At 37.2% G+C, this 20,874-nt stretch overlaps 2 gene segments (V, D, J or C); both read right to left on the bottom strand.

Moving 5' to 3' along the window:
- Positions 1-203: 203 nt before the first annotated feature.
- On the bottom strand, positions 204-847 carry LOC116419539. The segment is given in 2 exon segments: positions 204-646; positions 730-847. Coding segments are annotated over 2 exon segments (492 nt in total).
- Positions 848-20,067: 19,220 nt separating this feature from the next.
- Positions 20,068-20,633, bottom strand: LOC100935605. The segment is given in 2 exon segments: positions 20,068-20,387; positions 20,493-20,633. Coding segments are annotated over 2 exon segments (369 nt in total).
- Between the last annotated feature and the right edge of the window lie 241 nt (positions 20,634-20,874).

Here is a 20,874-nt window from a genome sequence, read left to right as displayed (position 1 = left end):
CCATATAAGGGGAAAGAAAGAAGCATAAGAAATGTAATGTGAATGAATGAATTTTGTATTTGTTTTGAACTATCCATCTGATTTCATCAAAGTATGGTGCTTCTAGTGAGGATCTCCTGCCAATGCAGACTGGCATTTTCTAATAAAAGAGAAAACTGTATATTAGATCAATATCAGAAATGAGAGCTCTTTTCAAAACTATCTTATGATATGGTTATGAGAGTTCCTCCTCCCTCCAGAACTTCCCATTGTGAGCCAGGTTTCTGATGTGGTGAGTTTTCTCCCTCCTTTCTACCTATGCTGAGAACGGGAGGTTTCTGCACAGCTTGGGAATGACTCTGCAAGGCTGTGTCTTTGCTGCTACTGCAGAAGTAAGTGGCTGAGTCCTCTGCTTCCACAGGGTGGATTTTGAGGGTCAAGTGACCATTCCCTGATGATGCAGGTTCAAATCTTGGAGGAACAGTCTCATTTAAATTCAAGTCTTTATAAGTATAATAAAACATTAATTTGGGTCCTTTCTGTGGTTTCTGCTGGTACCAGTACATGTAATTATGCCCCAAGTTTTGTTGACATCTCAGCTTTACCTCCTGCTTCACCCTTGTGACCAAGTATCTTGGTGTCTGAGTGATTCCTGTTTCAGTGGGAGCTGTGGGAGGAGGAAAAAGCCAAAAATTGGGACACAATTCCAGAGAAGGGGAAAGCTTTGAACCTCCTCAACCCACCACTCACCTGCTCCAAGGAGAAAAATGGAGACCCAGCAAAAGAGTCTATTGGTCATGATGGGGTGAAATCCAGCAGAATGGATTGACTTCTTACTTTTACAAGTATTGACCAAGTGATATGTAAGAATAACTCTGGTACTACTTTGCTTGGCTGTGCTATCTCTATTTATAGCACTATTGTCTTCATTGGCTCCCACAAAAGGAAAGGGCGTGTGTGTGTGTGAGCACATGTGTGTGTATGTGTTGGCAGAGTGTGTTAGCTATTAAATCTCTGCTTTTATGCCCACCATACAAACTCCAATTTCATTAAAATTTGGTTATATCAAATGGTTATGATTTGGTTATGGAAAAAATCAGTATAAAAAGAACTTGAAAATTCTTCTTATACTGATTTTTTCATAACAACAGCACATTCTCACTTCATGAGAGTAACTACTTTACTGTACGGGCAATAAGGACAGAATATGTGCACAAGCTGCTTACATGTTACTAAACAGACCTACATACAGAGAAGAGAACTGGTTTCTTTTTTCTTCAGAGTGTAAAATTGCTTTCTTTATCTTAGCTCTAAAGTTTGTCAGAATTGTTTTTCTTTCTGTGACTTTAAACCTCCCTTCTTCTACCTGAATCTAGGCTTATAGTCTAGGAGATCAGTTTTCCATGAATTCAAGCACCTTCTGGCTTCTCTTTTCTAATCCATCTTGATCACAATCACACCCATACTAGATTATTACAAAATTGAGGTAAGATGCTTTTCCAAAAGATTTCCCCTTTTGCCATTGCAGACTACTGAGCTAAGAAAGATAGTTATTTCTTCCCTTGTGCAATGGGAGTAAGGGGCTGTTAAATCTCTTTTTGCATATCATCAACCATCATGTTAAATGACTTAAAAATAATTGCATGAAATTTAAAGTTTTATCAGGGAAGGTGCCAGATGGGGGAAAATCAGTTACATTTGCTGCTGCCCTCTTGTGGAAAGTGTTCTCTGATGACAGAGAGGGGGCCACAGTAATAAATTTCAGAGAAAAGGATCAGGAATGGGAATGGAGAGGAAAGCAATGAAACCAAACTGGAGAGTGAAGGAGCATTTCACTGAAATGATTGGGATTAACAAAATGGAATATTGTCAGAAGATAAGAACTTAGTTATTATGCATGTTTAGCTCATCAAATATCTCTTCTTTCTTTATCCTTTATGGGGGAATACATTTCATACTGTGGAAAAAGTCTTTAGAGATCATTAAGTTCAAACTCCTGTTTCTACAAAGGATGTTTCTGAGATGAAATGGTGAAGGGACTTCAACAAGATCACAAAACTGATTAGGGTCTGAGTTAAAGTCACCCTCAAGAATGTCATAATATTTCCCCTAATCAAACTTCATATGTTTGGTGTGTAGATGCTGGTATTGACTTTATTTTGTGAAAGATTAAGAGTTAATGGCATGGGGGCAAAGCCAAGATGGCAGAGAGGACACAAACTTCATTCTGAGCTCCCTTTTACCCTCACTACTAATTACCAAATTCAGCATCAGAAATAGTGCTTGACTGGTAGAATCCACAAATATTGGGAGTACAACAAATTACCAGCAGAAGATAACTTGGAAGATCGCCTGAAAGGTCTTGATCAGAAGGAAGGAGGCCAGCACAGTCAGGGAGGCAGAACACAGAGGCTAGCCCACGCTGAGCTGGCCAAGGGAAGGGTGCAATCTCTGCAGGTGGAGAATGTGCAGGGAGGACTCTACCACAGGTCAGCTGCTCTGCTTTGGTTGCAAAGCAGTAGATCATCAGAGAAATTACACAAACACCAAAGGTAGAGTGTATCACAAACGCTAGAGTTTAATAGGACCTGGCCACATGCACCCAGCTCTGGGTGTGACTCCAGGGAATATTGTGGCTAAATTTCAGAACTATCAGACTAAGGAAAAAAATATTACAAGTAGCCAGAAAAAAATTCAAATACCAAGGAGCCACAATAAGGATTACTCGGGACCTAGCAGCTTCCACATTAAAGGATCAAAGGACCTGGAATCTGATATTCCGAAAGGCAAAAGAACTTGGAATGCAGCCAAGAATAAACTACCCTGCTAAGCCAAGCATTTTCTTCCAGGGAAGAAGGTGGACATTCAATGAAGCAGATGAATTCCCTTTATTCCTAATGAAAAAAACCAGAGCTAAACAAAAAATTTGACCTCCAAAAGAAGGGCTCAAAAGAAGCATAAAAGATAAAAAGAATTCTTGAGAATTGTATTTCTGTTATGGGCATATATAAAGAGCATGTTTATAATTTGATTTTACTGTTATAATATTTTTTAAAGGGAAGTAGAAGTGGAAAGGGGATTATATCAGAAAAGGGGAAAAGGGGAGATAAAAAGAGGGAAATTACATCCCATGAAAAGGCAAAGGAAACCTATCATATCTGAGGGGATTAAGGGAGGGGGAGGAAACTTACTCTCATCAGATTTGGTACAAAGAGAAAATATTAGACATATTTGGTTTCAGAGAAACTTCTCTCACCTCATTAAAAAGTGGGAGAGGAAAAGGGAAAAGGAAAAGAGTAGGCTAAAAAGAAGGGAATACAAAAAAAAAAGAAATAAAGAAAAGGATAAGAAAGGGGGAGGGACTTAAAGGGGGTGGGAGGGATTCTAAAGAGGGAGAGCTGTGTGAAGTAAGTAGTGCCCATAAATTTAATATTGGGGAGGGAGGTAAGGAGGGAAAGGAAAAGAAATGTATAATCTGGGGATAATAAGATGGCAAAAAATACAGAATTAGTAGTTTTAATTGTAAATGTGAATGGGATGAACTCTCCCATAAAACGGAGGTAGATGTCAGAACTGGATCAAAAGCCAGAATCCTACAATATGTTGTTTGCAAGAAACACATTTAAAGCAGGGTGATACATACAGAGTAAAGGAAAAAGCTGGAGCAGAATCTATTATGCTTCAGGTGAAGTAAAAAAAAAAAAAAAGCCATCCTTATCCTTATCTCAGATCAGGGAAAAGCAAAAATTGATCTAATTAAAAGAGATAAGAAAGGAAACTTTATCTTGCTAAAAGGTAGCATAGACAACAAAGCAATATCAATACTAAATATATATGCACCAAGTGGTATAGCATCTAACTTCCTAAAGGAGAAGTTAAGAGAGTTGCAAGAAGAAATAGAAAAATTATAATAGTGGGAGATCTCAACCTTGCACTCTCAGAATTAGATAAATCAAACCACAAAATAAATAAGAAAAAAGTTAAAGAGGTAAATAGAGCATTAGAAAAGTTGGTATGATAGATCTTTGGAGAAAACTGAATGGAGACAGAAAAGAGTATACTTTCTTCTCAGCAGTTCATGGAACCTATACAAAAATTGACCATATATTAGGACATAAAGACCTCAAAATTAAATGCAGGAAGGCAGAAATAGTAAATGCATTCTTTTCAGATCATAATGCAATAAAAACTATATTCAATAAAAAGCTAGGGGTAGACTAAAAAGTAATTGGAAACTAAATAATCTCATCCTAAAGAATGAATGGGTGAAACAGCACATCATAGACATAATTAAAACATTTCACCCAAGAGAATGACAATAATGAGACAACATACCAAAATTTGTGGAATGCAGCCCAAAGCAGTAAGGGGAAATTTTATACCTCTGGAGGCTTTCTTGAATAAAATAGAGAAAGAGAAGATCATTGAATTGGGTTTGCAACTTAAAAAGCTTGAAAAAGACCAAATTTAAAACCCCCAATCAAATACTAAATTTGAAATTCTAAAATTAAAAGAAGAAATTAATAAAATTGAAAGTAAAAAACTATTGAATTAATAAATAAAACTAAGAGTTGGTTTTATGAAAAAAAACAACAAATTTTTTTTTATTTATTTAATAGCCTTTTATTTACAGGTTATATGCATGGGTAACTTTACAGCATTAACAATTGCCAAACCTCTTGTTCCAATTTTTCACCTTTTACCCCCCACCCCCTCCCCCAGATGGCAAGATGACCAGTAGATGTTAAATATATTAAAATATAAATTAGATACACAATAAGTATACATGACCAAACCATTATTTTGCTGTACAAAAAGAATCAGACTCTGAATTATTGTACAATTAGCTTGTGAAGGAAATAAAAAATGCAGGTGGGCATAAACATAGGGATTGGGAGTTCAATGTAATGGTTTTTAGTCATGTCCCAGAGTTCTTTTTCTGGGCATAGCTAGTTCAGTTCATTACTGCTCCATTAGAAATGATTTGGTTGATCTCGTTGCTGAGGATGGCCTGATCCATCAGAACTGGTCATCGTCTAGTATTGTTGTTGAAGTATATAATGATCTCCTGGTCCTGCTCATTTCACTCAGCATCAGTTCGTGTAAGTCTCTCCAGGCCTTTCTGAAATCATCCTGTTGGTCATTTCTTACAGAACAATAATATTCCATAATATTCATATACCACAATTTATTCAGCCATTCTCCAACTGATGGGCATCCAAAAAAGCAACAAATTAAATAAATCTGATTAGAAAAAGGAAAGAGGAAAATCAAACTGTTAGTCTTAAAAATGAGAAGGTAGAACTTTCAACCAATGAAGAGGAAATTAGAGGAATAATTAAGAGTTACTTTGCCCAACTTTATACCAATAAATTTGAGAACCTAAGTGAAATGGATGACTACCTTCAAAAATATAGGCTGCCCAGATTAACAGAGGATGAAGTAAATTGCTTGAATAGTCCCATTTCAGAAAAAGAAATAGAACAAGCTATTAATCTCTTCCCTAAGAAAAAATCCCCAGGACCAGATGGATTTACATGTGAATTCTACCAAACTTTTAAATAACAGTTAACTCCAATGTTATATAAACTATTTGAAAAAATAGGGATTGAAGGAGTCCTACCAAATTTCTTTTATGACACAGACATGGTACTGATACCTAAACCAGGTAGGTTGAAAACAGAGAAAGAAAATTATAGATCAATCTCCCTAATGAATATTGATGCTAAAATCTTAAATAAAATATTAGCAAAAAGATTACGGAAAATCATCCCCAGTATTATATCCCCTGACCAAGTAAAATTTATGTCAGGAATGCAGAGTTGGTTCAATATTAGCATAACTGACTATGTCAATAACCAAATTTTAAAAATATATGATCATCTCAATAGATGCAGAAAAAGCATTTGATAAAATCCATCATCCATTACTTGAGCGCATAGGAATAAATTGGCTTTTCCTTAAAATAGTCAGTAGCATCTATTTAAAACTCTAAGTAAGCATCATATGTAATGGGGATAAATTGGAACCATTCCCAATAAGATCAGGTGTGAAACAAGGTTGCCCATTATTACCATTACTGTTCAATATTGTATTAGAAATGCTAGGTTCATCAATAAGAGTTGAGAAAGAGATTAAAGGAATTAGAATAGGCAATGAGGAAACCAAATTATCACTCTTTGCAGATGATATGATGATATACTTAGAGAACCTTAGAGTTTCTACTAAAAAGCTATTAGAAATAATCCACAACTTTAGCAAAGGATACAAAATAAATCCACATAAATCATCAGCATTCTTATATATCAATAACAAAATCCAACAGTTAGAGATACAAAGAGAAATTCCATTTAAAGTAACTGCCAATAGTATAAAATATTTGGGAATCTATCTGCCAAGGGAAAGTCAGGAACTATATGAACAAAATTACAAAATACTTTCCACACAAATAAAGTCATATCTAACCAATTGGAAAAATATTAAATATTCTTGGATAGGTTGAGCAAATATAATAAAGATAATACTATGTAAAATAATCTATTTATTTAATGCTATACCAATCAGACTCCCCAAAACTATTTTAATGACCCAGAAAAAATAACAACAAAATTCACCTGGAAGAACAAAAGGTCAAGACTTTCAAGGGAACTAATGAAAAAAAAATCAAATGAAGGTGGCCTAGGTGTATCAGATCTAAAATTATATTATAAAGCAGCGGTTGCCAAAACCATTTGGTATTGCCTAAGAAATAGACTAACTGATCAGTGGAATAGGTTAAGTTCACAGGACAAAATAGTCAATAATTTCAATAATCTAGCGTTTGACAAACCCAAAGACCCCAGCTTTTGGGATTAGAATTCACTGTTTGACAAAAACTGCTGGTGAAACTGGAAATGAGTATGTCAGAAACTAGGCATTGACCCACACTTAACACCATACTCCAAGATCAGGTCAAAACGGGTTCATGATCTAGGCATAAAGAATGAGATTATAAATAAATTGGAATAACATAGGATAGTTTACCTCTCAGACCTATAGAGGAGAAAGGAATTTGTGACCAAAGAAGAACTAGAGATCATTATTGATCACAAAATAGAAAATTTTCATTATGTCAAATTATAAACTTTTATACAAACAAAACTAATGCAGACAAGATTAGAAGGGAAGCAATAAACTGGGAAAACACTTTTACAGTCAAGGGTTCTGATGAAGGCCTCATTTCCAAAATATATAGAGAATTGACACTAATTTATAAGAAATCAAGCCATTCTCCAATTGATAAATGGTCAAAGGATATGAACAGACAATTTTCAGATGAAGAAATAGAAACTTTCTGGCCATATGAAAAGATGCTCCAAATTATTATTAATCAGAGAAATGTAAATTAAGACAACTCTGAGATACCACTACACACCTGTCAGATTGGCTAGGATGACAGAAAAAGATAATGCTGGGGGGCATGTGGGAAAATTGGGACACTGATGCATTGTTGATGGAATTGTGAATGCATCCAACCATTCTGGAGAGCAATTTGGAACTATGCTCAAAAAGTTATCAAAATGTACATACCTTTTGATCCAGCAGTGTTACTATTGAGCTTATATCCCAGACATATTAAAGAAGATAAAGGGACCCATATGTACAAAATATTTGTGGCAGCCCTTTTTGAAGTGGCTAGAAATTGGAAATTGAATGGATACCCATCAATTGGAGAATGGTTGAGCAAACTGGGGTATATGAATGTTATGGAATATTATTGTTCTGTAAGAAATGATCATCAGGGTGAATACAGAGAGGCCTGGAGAGACTTACATGAAATGATGCTGAGTGAAAAGAGCAGGACCAGGAGATCACTATATGCTTCAACAACAATACTATATGATGATCAATTCTGATGGATGTGGCTCTCTTCAACAATGAGATGAACCAGATCAGTTTCATTTGTTCAATAATGAAGAGAACCAGTGAAAGAACTGTGGGAAATGAGCATGAACCACAACATAGCATTTCCACTCCCTCTCTTTTTGTCCTCTTGCATTTTTGATTTCCTTCTCAGGTTATTTTTACCTTATTTCTAAGTCCAATTTTTCTTGCACAGCAAAATAACTGTATGGATATGTATACATATATTGTATTTAACATATACTTTAACATATTGTCAAATATGTTAAACAAAATTGTTAAATATTTATATTTAACATATTGATCTATCAGCCATCTAGGGGAAAGGGTGGGGGAAGGAGGGGAAAACTTGTAAGAAAAGGTTTTGCAAGGATTAATGGTGAAAATTACCCATGCATATATCTTGTAAATAAAAAGCTATAATAATAATGAAAGAGTTAATGGCACAAAAATGAGGGAAAGTCAATAATATGGAAATGATACATGTGAAAAGTACCCATTCCTATTCTAATTTTGTGCTCCAAAACTCTGTATCTCTGTGGTTTATGATCTGGGCAATGCTATCTTCTAGGATTCTATGCTTAATGCCCCTATGATGATGAGGGGTCCACACCAAATTCAACAGTAATATGTTGAGGGGCAGATAGGTTGCACAGTGGATAGAGCACCAGCCCTGAAATCAGAAATACCTGCATTCAAATCTGGGTTCAGATACTTATTAGCTCTGTGACTATGAGTAAGTCCCTTAAATCTTATTGCCTCTCCTCCAAAAAGCTTAGCATCCATAATATGATGACACTCCCCAAAAATAGGGTGCTCCAGATTGACTAAAGAGGAGACGCTGGTGAGGTTGGAATAGTGGGAAAATAATATATCTGGAGTCAGAGTGTCAGATTCAGATCCTACTTATTCCACTCACTACCTAAGTGATATTCAGTAAATAATTTTCCATTTTTGAATCTTAGTTGCCTATTTTGTTAAAGAAAGAAGATGATTCAACTGGCTTCTGACAGACCTTCCAGGCTTAAATCCCTGATCCTATGAACAAATCGTGGGTGGGAGGTATTGGAGAACTAAACAAAATGTCAACTAGGTCAGGGCTTCTTAACCTTTTTTTCAGTCATGATTTCTTTTTGTCTAAGGAAGTGGGAACCAATAGGAATGTGACACAGACTTTCCTTGGGACAAGAATCATTTAATGATTAAATTATCTGAAAATAGCAGTATGATGCTCAAAGGTTGTATAACTCATCACCTCCCAAGTTCTCTTCCTTCAAACTAGAAATATGAAGGCTCCATGAAACAGAAGACTCCATATTCTTTAGATGCCAAATTTCTCTACAGATAATTCAGATTCATAAAAACTGTTTTCTTGAAAGCCTATTATAAACATTTGGTGAATATTAAGAAAAGTATGAGGTAGATACTTTTTTTGTTCAATTTAATTATATGTAACAAATATTTATTGAACCAATGACCAACGAAATGTGCTGGGAACCTTGACCTCTCACATTTTTTATTCTGCTTATCCCAACCCACCCTCTTCTTGGGAGCTCTAGGCCCTCATAACACATCTTGGTGCACAATTTTTCTTCACTGTGGTGTCCTTTCTGGTCCTTTATTCCTGGGGAAAACCCAGTTAACATTTATTAGTAGCTTCCTGGTACTAATCTGAAAAATTAATTCACATTTAATTCCTGTCAAAATACTTTTATTTTCATCATATTACACCTCTGCACAAAGTCTTTTAACAGTTTGCTGTTCTTTAAAAATTAAAATTTGAATTCTGAATCCTGATGTAAAAGGCCATCCATAAGTCTACCTTTCTACTTTTAGGCTATATTATTTTCCTCTACTTCTTTGCCTTTCTGGTTCTGGATCATAAAAATCCCAAAGTCCCTATTCCAATGCTTCCAAGCATCTTGATTCCCCATGGCATACAACACCTCTAAATCTCAAGGGCTCAGCATGATCATGGGAACTAACTCTAACTGCTATGACATATTTCTCTATTCTTAAATATGTGTTTTATTTACTTTTTTTAATTATCGTTTGTTTTCTCTCCTTCTCGCATGCCTCTAATTGAAAAATTAAAACCCCTTTACTAAACATCAGTAACCAAGTAAAACAAAATCTCATATTGGTAGGTTCTGCCCTCTGAGCCTAAAGTGTCATAGTGTTACATTTCATTTCATTTCTGAATATTCTCCAAATATTTCATTTTCAGAGAAGATAACTACAGCTAGAAGAATAAATTCAGGATATAGCTCGGGCTTGCCAAAAAGATAGAGAGTTGCTCAGAAAATGAAAAGCCAAGGAGAAGGTAACCTGGGTGATCTGTAGTCACTTTATTATTTATATATTTATTATCAACTTCCAGGACAGGAGTTAAGAATTACTTTTTTCATGCCTTAATTTTTATGTGTAGTTATGAGTTAAAAGTAGTTTTTTAAAGATGTATTCTATATGGAAGAAATAAATAGCTGAAATATAGAGTGTATGTCCTATACAATAAGGACTTCATTGTCTCTTTTGGGGAGAGAGGTAGGTGGTACAGTGGATTGAGTATTCAGTCAGGTATCAGGAAGATCTGAGTTCAATATTGGTCTCTGATACTTACAAGCTATGTGACCTTGGCAAATCATTTAATCCCGTTTGGGTCAGTTTATACATGTATAAAATGAGCTGAACAAGGAAATAGCAAACCACTGGATTATCTTTGCTAAGAAAGCCCCAAATAGGTTCACAAAGAGTCAGACATAATTGAAACAAGTGAATGTGGCAGCTAGGTGGTGTAGTGAATAGAGCACTGAACTTGAAATTGGGAAGAGTCATCTTCAGGAGTTTAAATTTGGCCTCAGACACTTACTAGCTATATGACTCCAGATGAGTCACTTAACCCTGTTTGCTTCAGTTCTTCATGTGTAGAATGAACTAGAGAATTAATGGAAAACCTCTTTAACATCTTTGACAAGAAAATCCCCCAAAGAGCTCACAAAGAATTGAACTCAACTGAAAATTACTCAACAACTGTATTTTTTCTCAGAATATGTAAGTATAAATAAAATAAAATATTTAGCTTTGCAAGGGTATAATAAAATATATTTGTAGGTATAAAATATTCATTATATATATTTAAAGTTTAAGGTCCCAAGGTTCAGAATACCTGTTCTAAAGAAATGAGATGAAAGAAATTATGGAAATTAGGGATAAAAGGGGAAATTAAATAAAACGTTAATTTCTACATATTCTCTTCTCCATTTTAAACTGTTCTCATGTATCAGGATGATCACAGACTTGGTGAACTGGATCTTCTCTTTGCTACCCAGCAAAACTGAGGATGAGGGCTAGGAGAGTTAGAACCATTAAAGGCATGACACCACTTCTTATTTGACTTCCAGATTAAATTCTCTCCCTCCCCATTCTTTGAACCTTGGAAGCACCTGACCTAGTTTTAACAACTTCTTCTGTTAGCTCTTTGGGCTTCTCAGCAAACTACATATAATAATTGAAAAAGCTAATTTTTTAAATCAACTTTGGTTTCTTGAGATGGATAGACTAACTTCTTTTGAATTACTACTAATTTCCATTGAAGAATTTTTTTAGACTTCAGAGATTCTTGGCAACTATCATATCTTCTGTGAATATTTTCTTGGCATTTAGAGAGTCATAGTATACAGGTTACATTTTGATTCTTTTACAAAGAAAATAGCTTCCACATGATCATTATTCTTCAAGAAACTTACAAGAATGATGACTTAGACAGAGATTACTGCACTTCATCTTCATTTTTGAAGGGAACCAATAACAGAATAGGTAGTGTTACAATTTGCTTTTGAACTGAATTTAAATGAGACAGAGTTGTACGAAGTCATCAATCTCACCATCCTTTCACAAAGTCATCAAGGTTCAATGGCAAGAAAAAAGTCAGAATGACTGCCAACATTTGCATAAATTCAACAGGAGGACTACCAATGAATCAGAATTCAATGGATGACCTTGCAATCTTTGGCATCTTCCCAAACTGTAAGGGTTCCATAGAACTTACTTCAACCACCTCATGTCCATTGGAACAAATTGTTCTCCTTTGCCCCCTCTATCTAGGGAAGTTTTCCCATGCTTGAGATAGACATTCCTCCAACTCAGTGATGGCTTTGAGTCATGTGGGTAACACAGAGTCTGATGCAACCTGCCTATGAGAGAGTTTTGTCAGGGTTCATGAAAGATGCTAGTTCTCCCTGTAACCACATATAACATTCCCCATAGTTGTATACACCTCATATATGAAGTAGTTCTTTGTTGAGCCTTAAAGGGGCTTCAGATAAAAATCTGATAGGATAGTGATGCAAACAAAGGTGCTCATTATTGGTCCCATTGAAAGGAGCAGCACAAGTATGGAATCAACACCCATATAGCAGAAGGACACTAGGGCAACATCTGTACCCCAAGAAGGACAGTGTCTATGGCCACAAAAAGACAATGGGGAAAGATATGGAAGGGATACACCCAAGGATACTATGAAAGCTTTTAGATGGATAATTGCAGGAAAATTGGGAGGCCATGATTGTCCTGAGAGAACTATTTGGACCATCCATTTCACCATGATATTCTTTATCTCTAGAGCTTTCAAGGAAACTAGAGATGCTAAAGTCTATGTTTTACATGGTGGTTAGGAAATTACACTCATATCTAGTTGATGTCCTACCTCTGACAAAACAAAAATGGAGTAGTCAGCAGATGGTGAAGTGACAGCCTGACAGGAGGTAGAAAACCACCCCCTAACATCTCTAAATAGATATGATTTCACTTCCCCTATTATATGATTTAAGAGGGGAAAAAAGCACAAGGAGAAATATAATGGGAATGAGTGAAATTTGAATTTATCTCGAACTATCCCTCTGATTTCAGCAAAGTATGGGGCTTCTAGTGAAGATCTCTTGCCAATGTAGACTAGCATTTTCTAATAAAACAGAGAACTGTGTATTAGATCAATAACAGAAATGAGAGTTTGTTTGAAACCTCTCTTGGTTATGAGAGTCCCTTTTCCCTTCAGAACTTCCCATTGTGAGCCAGAACTCTAATGTGGTGACTTCCCTCCCTCCTTTCTTCCTATGCCAGGGACAGGAGTTTCTGCACAGCTTGGAGATGACTCTGCAAGGATGTGCCTTTGCTGCTGCTACAGAAGTAGGTAGCTGAGTCCTCTGCTACCACAGGGTGGATTTTGAGGGTCAAGTGACCATTCCCTGATGGTGCAGGGTCGAATCTTGGAGGAACAGTCTCATTTAAATTCATTTCTTTATAGGTATAAGAAAACATTAATTTGGGTCCTTTCTGTGGTTCCTGTTAGTACCAGTACATGATATCATGCCCCAAATTTTGCTGACAACTCAGCATCACCTCCTGCTTCACCTTTGTGACCAGGCATCTTGGTGTCTGAGTGATTCCTGTTTCAGTGGGAGCTGTGGGAGACAGAGATTGAGACATAGAAGCTGCGGGAGTTTTACTTCATACTCCAGGAAAGGAAAAGCTCTGAATCTCCTATCCCCAGACTGAGAGTATTCTTCTCTATCCAGCACTTACCTGCCTCCAGGACAAAAATGGAGACCCAGAAAAAGAGTCTGTTGGCCATGATGGGCTCAGGGTCCACATAAGAGTTTGCGTCCCTGCCTTCGATGTGGTATAAAAGCCCTGGAGCAGCAAGGTTTGACCATCTCCATTTATGGAAATACTGTCTTCAATGGATCCCCCCAAAGCATCCCACAGAATGGGTGGTGGTGGTGACATGGTGCCACATAGTGGACAGAGCAGATAGTTGGCTGCTAGCTCCCTGCTCCCATGGTCACCCTCAATTATAGGAAAATACGGTTCACTCCAACATTTTGAAGTCCTTTTTACACTGATTTTTCACAACAGAAGCTCAGTCTCAGTCCTGGGTTTTGTCATGGGATGGTAAGTGCACCAAAGGAAAAACTGGGGCACAAGGTGCTCACCTGTGAGAAAACAGACCGACGTTCACAGAACTGTTTTCTTTTTGCTTTGAGGGAAGGTTATTCTGGCTTCTTTATCTTGGTTCTTCTAGTTCCTGGTTTGTTTTCCTTTCTATGACTGTAAAGCTCCCCTCTTCTATCTGGATCTAGGCTTTTAGTCAGGGACGTCCGGTTTCCCTAAATTCAAGCGTCTTCTGGCTTCTCTTTTCTAATCCATCCTGACCACAATCACATCCACACTGGAGAAGTGTAAAATGGGCATAGGGCTCTTTCCCAAATCATTTCTACTTTTGGCATCACAAGCTACTGAGCTAAGTAACTCGGTTGTCTCTTCCCTTGTGCCTTGGGAGGAAGGTGTCGTTCATCTCTTTTTGCCTATCCAACCACCTTGTTAAATTGCTTAAAATAATGCCAGGGAGTTTAAAGCCTTATCAGGGAAGGTGCAAGTGGGGGTTGGAATCAATTACATTTGCTGCTGCCCTCTTGTGGAGAGAGTTCTGTGAGGAGAGAGAGGGGGCTCCAGGGACACATTTCAGAGAGAAGGATCAGGAATGGAGAGGAAATCAATGAAACCAAACTACAGAGTGAAGGAGCATTTCACCCAAATGATGGGAAGTAACACAATTAACAATTAACAATATAAAGCATTTGTCACAAGATAAGACCCTGTCTATTAAGCATTTTTAGCTCATCAAATACTTCACCTTTATTTTATCCTTTATGAGGGAACACATGTCATACTATGGGAAGAGTCTTCATACATCATTAAGCTCAAACTCCTATTTGTACAAAGGATGACTATGAGGTACAATGGTGAAGGGACTTGTGCAATCACACAGCTGGTTAGGGTCAGAGTTGGGTTACCCCCAAGAATGTCATAAAATTTCTCCTAAGCAAACTTCATACATGGTACATGGATAAAGCTCTTAACTTTATGTGGTGAAAGGTGAAGAGCAAATGGCACAAAGATAAGGGAAAGTCAATAGCATATTAATGGTTCATATAAAGTGTACCTTCTTCCTTCCTCCTAAGTTTGAGCTCCAAAATTCCATATCTCTGTGGTTTGTGATCTGGACAATGCTACCTTCTGGAAATCCATGATTAATGCTGCAGAGGTCCACAGCAATAATATAACAGTAATATGATGAGGGGCAGCTAGGGGACACAGTGGGTATTGCACCAGCCCTGGATTCAGGACTTAAACTCAAATCCAGACTCAAGTACTTACAAGATTGTGATCTAAGTCACTTAACCCTAGTAGGCTCCCCCAAAAAACCCTAACCTCAAAAATATCACAAACCTCAGGAACAGGTTTCTACAGACTGACTAATGAGGGCACACTGGTGACATTGGTACAGTGGAACAAATAATGGATCTGGAATCAGAGGCCCTGGATTAAAATCCTACATATGGTATTCAGTATTTAAGTGTTTTGGAGTAAGTAATTTTCCCTCTTTGAATCTCATTTATCTATTCAGTAAAACAAAGGAGGTGATCCAAGTGACTTCTGAGGGGTCTTCCAGGCCTAAACGCCTGATCCTATGAACAGATCTTGGATTAGAGATATTGCAAAACTCAGCAAAAGTGTTAACTAGTTCAGGGCATCTTAAAATTTTCCCATAATGACCCCTTTTTATCCAAGCAAAAGGGATCCAATAGAATTGTGACACAAACTTTCTTTGGGACAAAAAAGCATTTAATGATTAAATTATCTGGAAATACCAGTATTAAGTTCAAAGGCCAATATATCTCATCAACTTCCAAGTTCTCTTCCTTTAAGCTAAAAATAGGAAGACTCCACAATTTTTAGTCACCAAATGCCTCTAAGATTGGGAAGAGATATTGTAAAACTCCAACAAAACTGCTTTCTTGAAATCCTGTTATAAAGAGTTGGCCAGTGCTAAGGAAATAATGAGGTATCTTTTATTATATTTCACTTAAACATAACAAATATTTATTGAACCAGTGTCCAAAAACTATGTTGGAAAACTTGACCTCTCACAGTCTTTATTTTGCTCATCCCAATCCACCCTCTTGTTGGGACTTCTATGCCCCCATAACACAGCTTGGTGCTCAATAGTTCTTCACTGTGGTGCCTTGTATCAGACTTTATTTCATGGCAAAACCCAAAGCTTTAGATACTTTCCATTTTGCACTCAATTAACATTTTTTAGCATTTTGTTGCTCCTAATCTGAGAGATTAATCAACATTTAATTCCCACTAAAATCTTCTTAGTTTGGTCATATGACACCTCTTCACAAACCTTTTAAAAATTTGCTGTTTTTTAATTATTAAAATTTAAATTATGAAACCTGATATAAAAGATCATCCATAAGTCTAACATTTCATCTCTTTGCCATATTATTTCCCTCTATTTCGTGGACCTTCTGTTTCTAGGTCATCAAAACCTAAAAGTCCCTTTTTGAACACTTTCAAGAACCTTGATTTCCCATTAAAAACAACATCTCTAATTCTCAGAGTCTCAGTCCACTCAGAGGAACTAACTCTGGGTTGTCTACAGTGACCCAATGTGTAGGCTTGTACATGACTTGGAACAGTGGATCAACTCACACATGTGAAAATTTACCTGATGAGAAGGACCTACCACATGGATTGTAACTTGATTCAACCACCAACTCAGGCATTTAGTTTATTCCTCTTCATTTTTGATTTGTGGTTACAACAAATATTTTTGCTTTCTCTTTTGGGCTGCTTTTATATGGGATATTGTTCTCTGCACTTTCTTCCCTTCCCACCAACTCCTACTTCCTGTGCTGGGTTAAAGAAAGGTGTTTTGTGTAAAGAACGTAGATGCCCTTTCATCACTGTGATCAGAACTGCAGAAATACATTCCAGAGTTCCTGGGTTCTGCAGATGGTTTGCTGAGAATAAAAATGTTGGTTTCTGGTCTCTGAACTTTAAATCCTTGAGGATCATCACCATTCTCTGTATTATCCTTTCCCAGAGAATAAAGAACAAGCACAAGACCTTTCTCTGGGGATTGATGACACCAAAACATGTGACTATCCTGAGTATCTTGCTCACATCTCATTTTCACCTCCTGTCCCTTCTCTATGATGAGATGTCTTGGGATCTGAGTGATTTTAGCATGCACAGATTTTGGAAAGAAAAGAGCCAGAAAAGAGGAGGTGAATCTTGGCTTAAGAAGTTGACAAGGGAGTGTGACCATCCTGCTAATGGATTTTCCATCTCTGCCCAGGACTCACCTGCTTCCAAGAGAAAATGAGCCCACAGAAGAGAAGAGGGGGCCCCATGATGTAATTGAGAGAAGATATTTCTCTCAAGTTATTTTTCACCCTTTTAAAGACTTAGAAGGTAGAATCTGGGGGTGGAGCTCGGTTGCATCACTTTCTAAGTTGGATAAAATCTATCTGTCCTTTAATACTCCCAAAAGACGCAGGAGCTAGATGACCCAATGGAAAGAATACTGGGCCAGGTATCAGGAAGACCTGAGTTCAAATCAATCTCAGATACTTACTAGCTCTGTGGCACTGGCAAGTCACTTCATTCTATTTGCCTCAGTTCCCCATGTGTAAAATGAGCTAGAGAAGAAATGACAAACCACTCTGGTATCTTTGCTAAGAAAACATCAAATAGGTTCACAAACTCTCAATTGAATGAACTGATACAACTGAAAGTGGCCCCTAGGAGGTGCACGGTACTTAAAATTGGGAAGATTCATCTTCATAAGTTCAAATCTGGCCTCAGACATTTATTAACCATATGACTCTAAACAAGCCCTTTAATTCTGTTTTCTGAATTCCTTATATGTAAAATGAACTGGAGAAGTAATGGTGAACCACTTTAGTATTTTTATCAAGAAAATCCCCAAAAGAGCTCACAAAGAGTTGAACTCAACTAAAAATGACTCAACAGTAACTGCATTCTTTCTCACAACAGATATGCATGAATAAAATAAAATGTCTAGCACTACAAAAATAAACAGTAATGTTGGGTGGGTATTAAAATATATTTGTAAGTATAAAATAGGTTTTAAAATATTTTTTTCAAGTTTAGGGACCTAAAGTTCAGAATACCTGTTGTAAAAAAAAAAAAAAAAAAGCTGAGATAACCATTATCATTATGGGATTTTTGTTTCAAGTGTATTTTCCCATTAAAAAGAGGAATAAGTTAAAGCATACCCATTCCTAACTATCTTCTTCTCCATTTTAAACTATTCTTGTGTATTTGGCTTTCTTCATACACACCAGCAATGTTGAGGATGAAGAAAAGGACAGTTGGAATCATTCTCTTATGACTTCCACATTAAGCAAAAATCTGGAAATGTGCTCCATTTTAATTAGAACCTCCATGCTTTGAACCTTTGAATCACCTGATCTAGTTTTACCAACTTGCTCAATCAACTCATAGGCTTATACATCAAACTACCTGTCATAATGGAAAAACCACCTTTTTAAAACCAATTTTGTTTTGCTGATATGAATAACCTGATTTCTTGTGAATTACTATGGATTTCACATAGGGGATTTTTTTTTTTTTAGCATTTGGGGATTCTTGGTAATTGGTACTGTATTTTCTCTGAATGTTTGCTTGGCATGTAGATAGTCATGGTTTAGAGTTTGTATTTTGGATCTTTTACAAAGAAAATTTCATTACTCTTCAGGAAACTTATAAAAATGATGATGTAGCTAGAGATGTATTGCTGTTCATTCATTTTTGAAGAGGAACAATGACATTATGCATAATGTTTCTACTTGCATGTGAATCTGATTTAAATGAGACAGAGTTGTACAAAGTCATCAATCTAACCATCCCTCCACAGAGTCATCAAGGTCCAATGGCAAAACAGAAGTCAGAATGACTCGCACATTTGCATAATGACTACCAATGAATCAGGATTCAGTGAATAACTGTAGAGGGCCTGAACTCTGGAAAAGCATACTTGAAACAAGGATACTTACAACAGGGTGTTTACTCAGTGAGATTGATGAGAGATCCTCCAGAAAGCTAGCTGGACATTACCGATAACCTCGGGATCTTTCGGATCTTCTCAAACGCTAAGAGCTCAGAGCCTACTTCATACACCTTCATGTATATTGGAACAAATTGTCCCCATTTGGCCATTCTGTCTAGAGAAGTTTTCATATGTTTCACACCTCATTCTAATTCATTAATGGGATTTGAGACGATTGGTAACATACAACCTGATTTTTGCTTAGAGAGTGTTGCCAGAGTATGGATGTTCACCAGAGATGCTGGTCCTCCCTGAATGTCCCAAACACCCCCAGAGATTTGTACACCTCATCTCTAAGGCAGTTCTTTGTTGAGCCTTAAATGGTTTTCATGTAAGCATCTGTTAGGAAAGTGGTGCAAACCAAGATGCCCGTTATTTGTCCCATTTAATTCACAAGGAACATCTGGGTACCTTAAATGGAGCAACACAAGCTTGGGATCAAAATGGGTACAATAGAAGGACACTAAGGCAACATCTATTCTCCAAGGACAGTGTGGGTGCCCACCAAAAGGCAATCGGAAACGACAGGGAAGAAATATACCCAAGGATACTATCAAAGATTTTTTGTTGGACAGTTTCCAGGTCTTTGCAGGAAAAAAAGGAGGCCCATCATGTTCCTGAGAGAAGTTACTCCTTGGACCTGGCCCATCATTTCACTAGGACATTCTTTACCTCTACAGGCACCAAGGAAGCTCAGAAATACTAAAGTCAACAAGGTATTTTACATGGAGGTTAGGAAGTCTCACTCATATTTAGTTGATGTTCCACCCATGATATCACCAAAAGGGAGTATTCAGTTGGCAGATAATAAACTGACAAGAGATAGAAAACTACTCCTTAACATCTCCAAAGAGAGTCGTTTCTCCTCATTACCACACTATTTAAGAAGAAAAGAAGCCCAACAAGTAATGTAATATGAAGGAATGAAAATTTTTTTGTTTTAAACTATCGATCTGATTTCAGCAGAGTAGGGTGTTTCCAGTGAGGATCTCCTGCCAATGCAGACTGGCATTTTCTAATAAAAGAGAAAACTGTGTATTAGATCAATAACAGAAATGAGACCTCCTTTCAAAACTATCTTATGATATGGTTATGAGAGTTCCTCCTCCCTCTAGAACTTCCCATTGTGAGCCAGGTCTCTGATGTGGTGACTGTTCTCCCTCCTTTCTACCTATGCCTGGGACAGGAGGTTTCTGCACAGTTTAGAGATGACTCTGTAAGGCTGTGTCTTTGCTGCTGCTACAGAAGTAGGTGGCTGAGTCCTCTGCTTCCACAGGGTGAATTTTGAGGGTCAAGTGACCATTCCCTGATGATGCAGGTTTGAATCTTGGAGGAACGGTCTCATTTAAATTCATGTCCTTATAAGTATAATAAAACATTGCCCTGAATCCTTTCTGTGGTTCCTGTTGGTACCAGTACATGGTAGGATGCCCCATATTTTGTTGACATGTCAGCTTCACCTCCTGCTTCACCCTTGTGACCAGGTATCTCGGTGTCTGAATGATTTCTGTTTCAGCAAGAGCTGTGGGAGGGGAAAAAGTCAGAAATTGGGACACAGAAGGTGGGGGACCTTTATTTCATCATCCAGGAAGGGGAAAGCTCTGAACCTCCTATCCCCAGCACTCACCTGCTCCAAAGAGAAAAATGGAGACCCAGCAAAAGAGTCTATTGGTCATAGTGGGGTGAAGTCCAGCAGAATGGATTGAATTTCTGCCTTCACAACTCTGAGTTTGGCCTGGTGCTATGTAAGAACAACTCTGGTACTCCCTTGCTTGGTTATACTATCCCTGTTTATAGCACTATTGTCTTCATTGGCTCCCACAAAAGGAAAGGGTATGTGTGTGTGGGTGTGGGTGTGGGTGTGGGTGTGTGTTGGCAGAGAAGATAATTAGCTATGAATGCTCTGCTTTTATGCCCACCACACACACTTCAATTATATTAAAATTTGGTTATAGCAAATATTTTAAAGTTCTTATATGATTTTTCATAACAGCAGCATATTCTCACTT

The sequence above is a fragment of the Sarcophilus harrisii genome, chromosome 5 (genome assembly GCF_902635505.1).
Source record: "Sarcophilus harrisii chromosome 5, mSarHar1.11, whole genome shotgun sequence".
Taxonomy (NCBI): Eukaryota; Metazoa; Chordata; class Mammalia; order Dasyuromorphia; family Dasyuridae; genus Sarcophilus; species Sarcophilus harrisii.
This window is presented reverse-complemented; position numbering and strand designations above follow the sequence as displayed.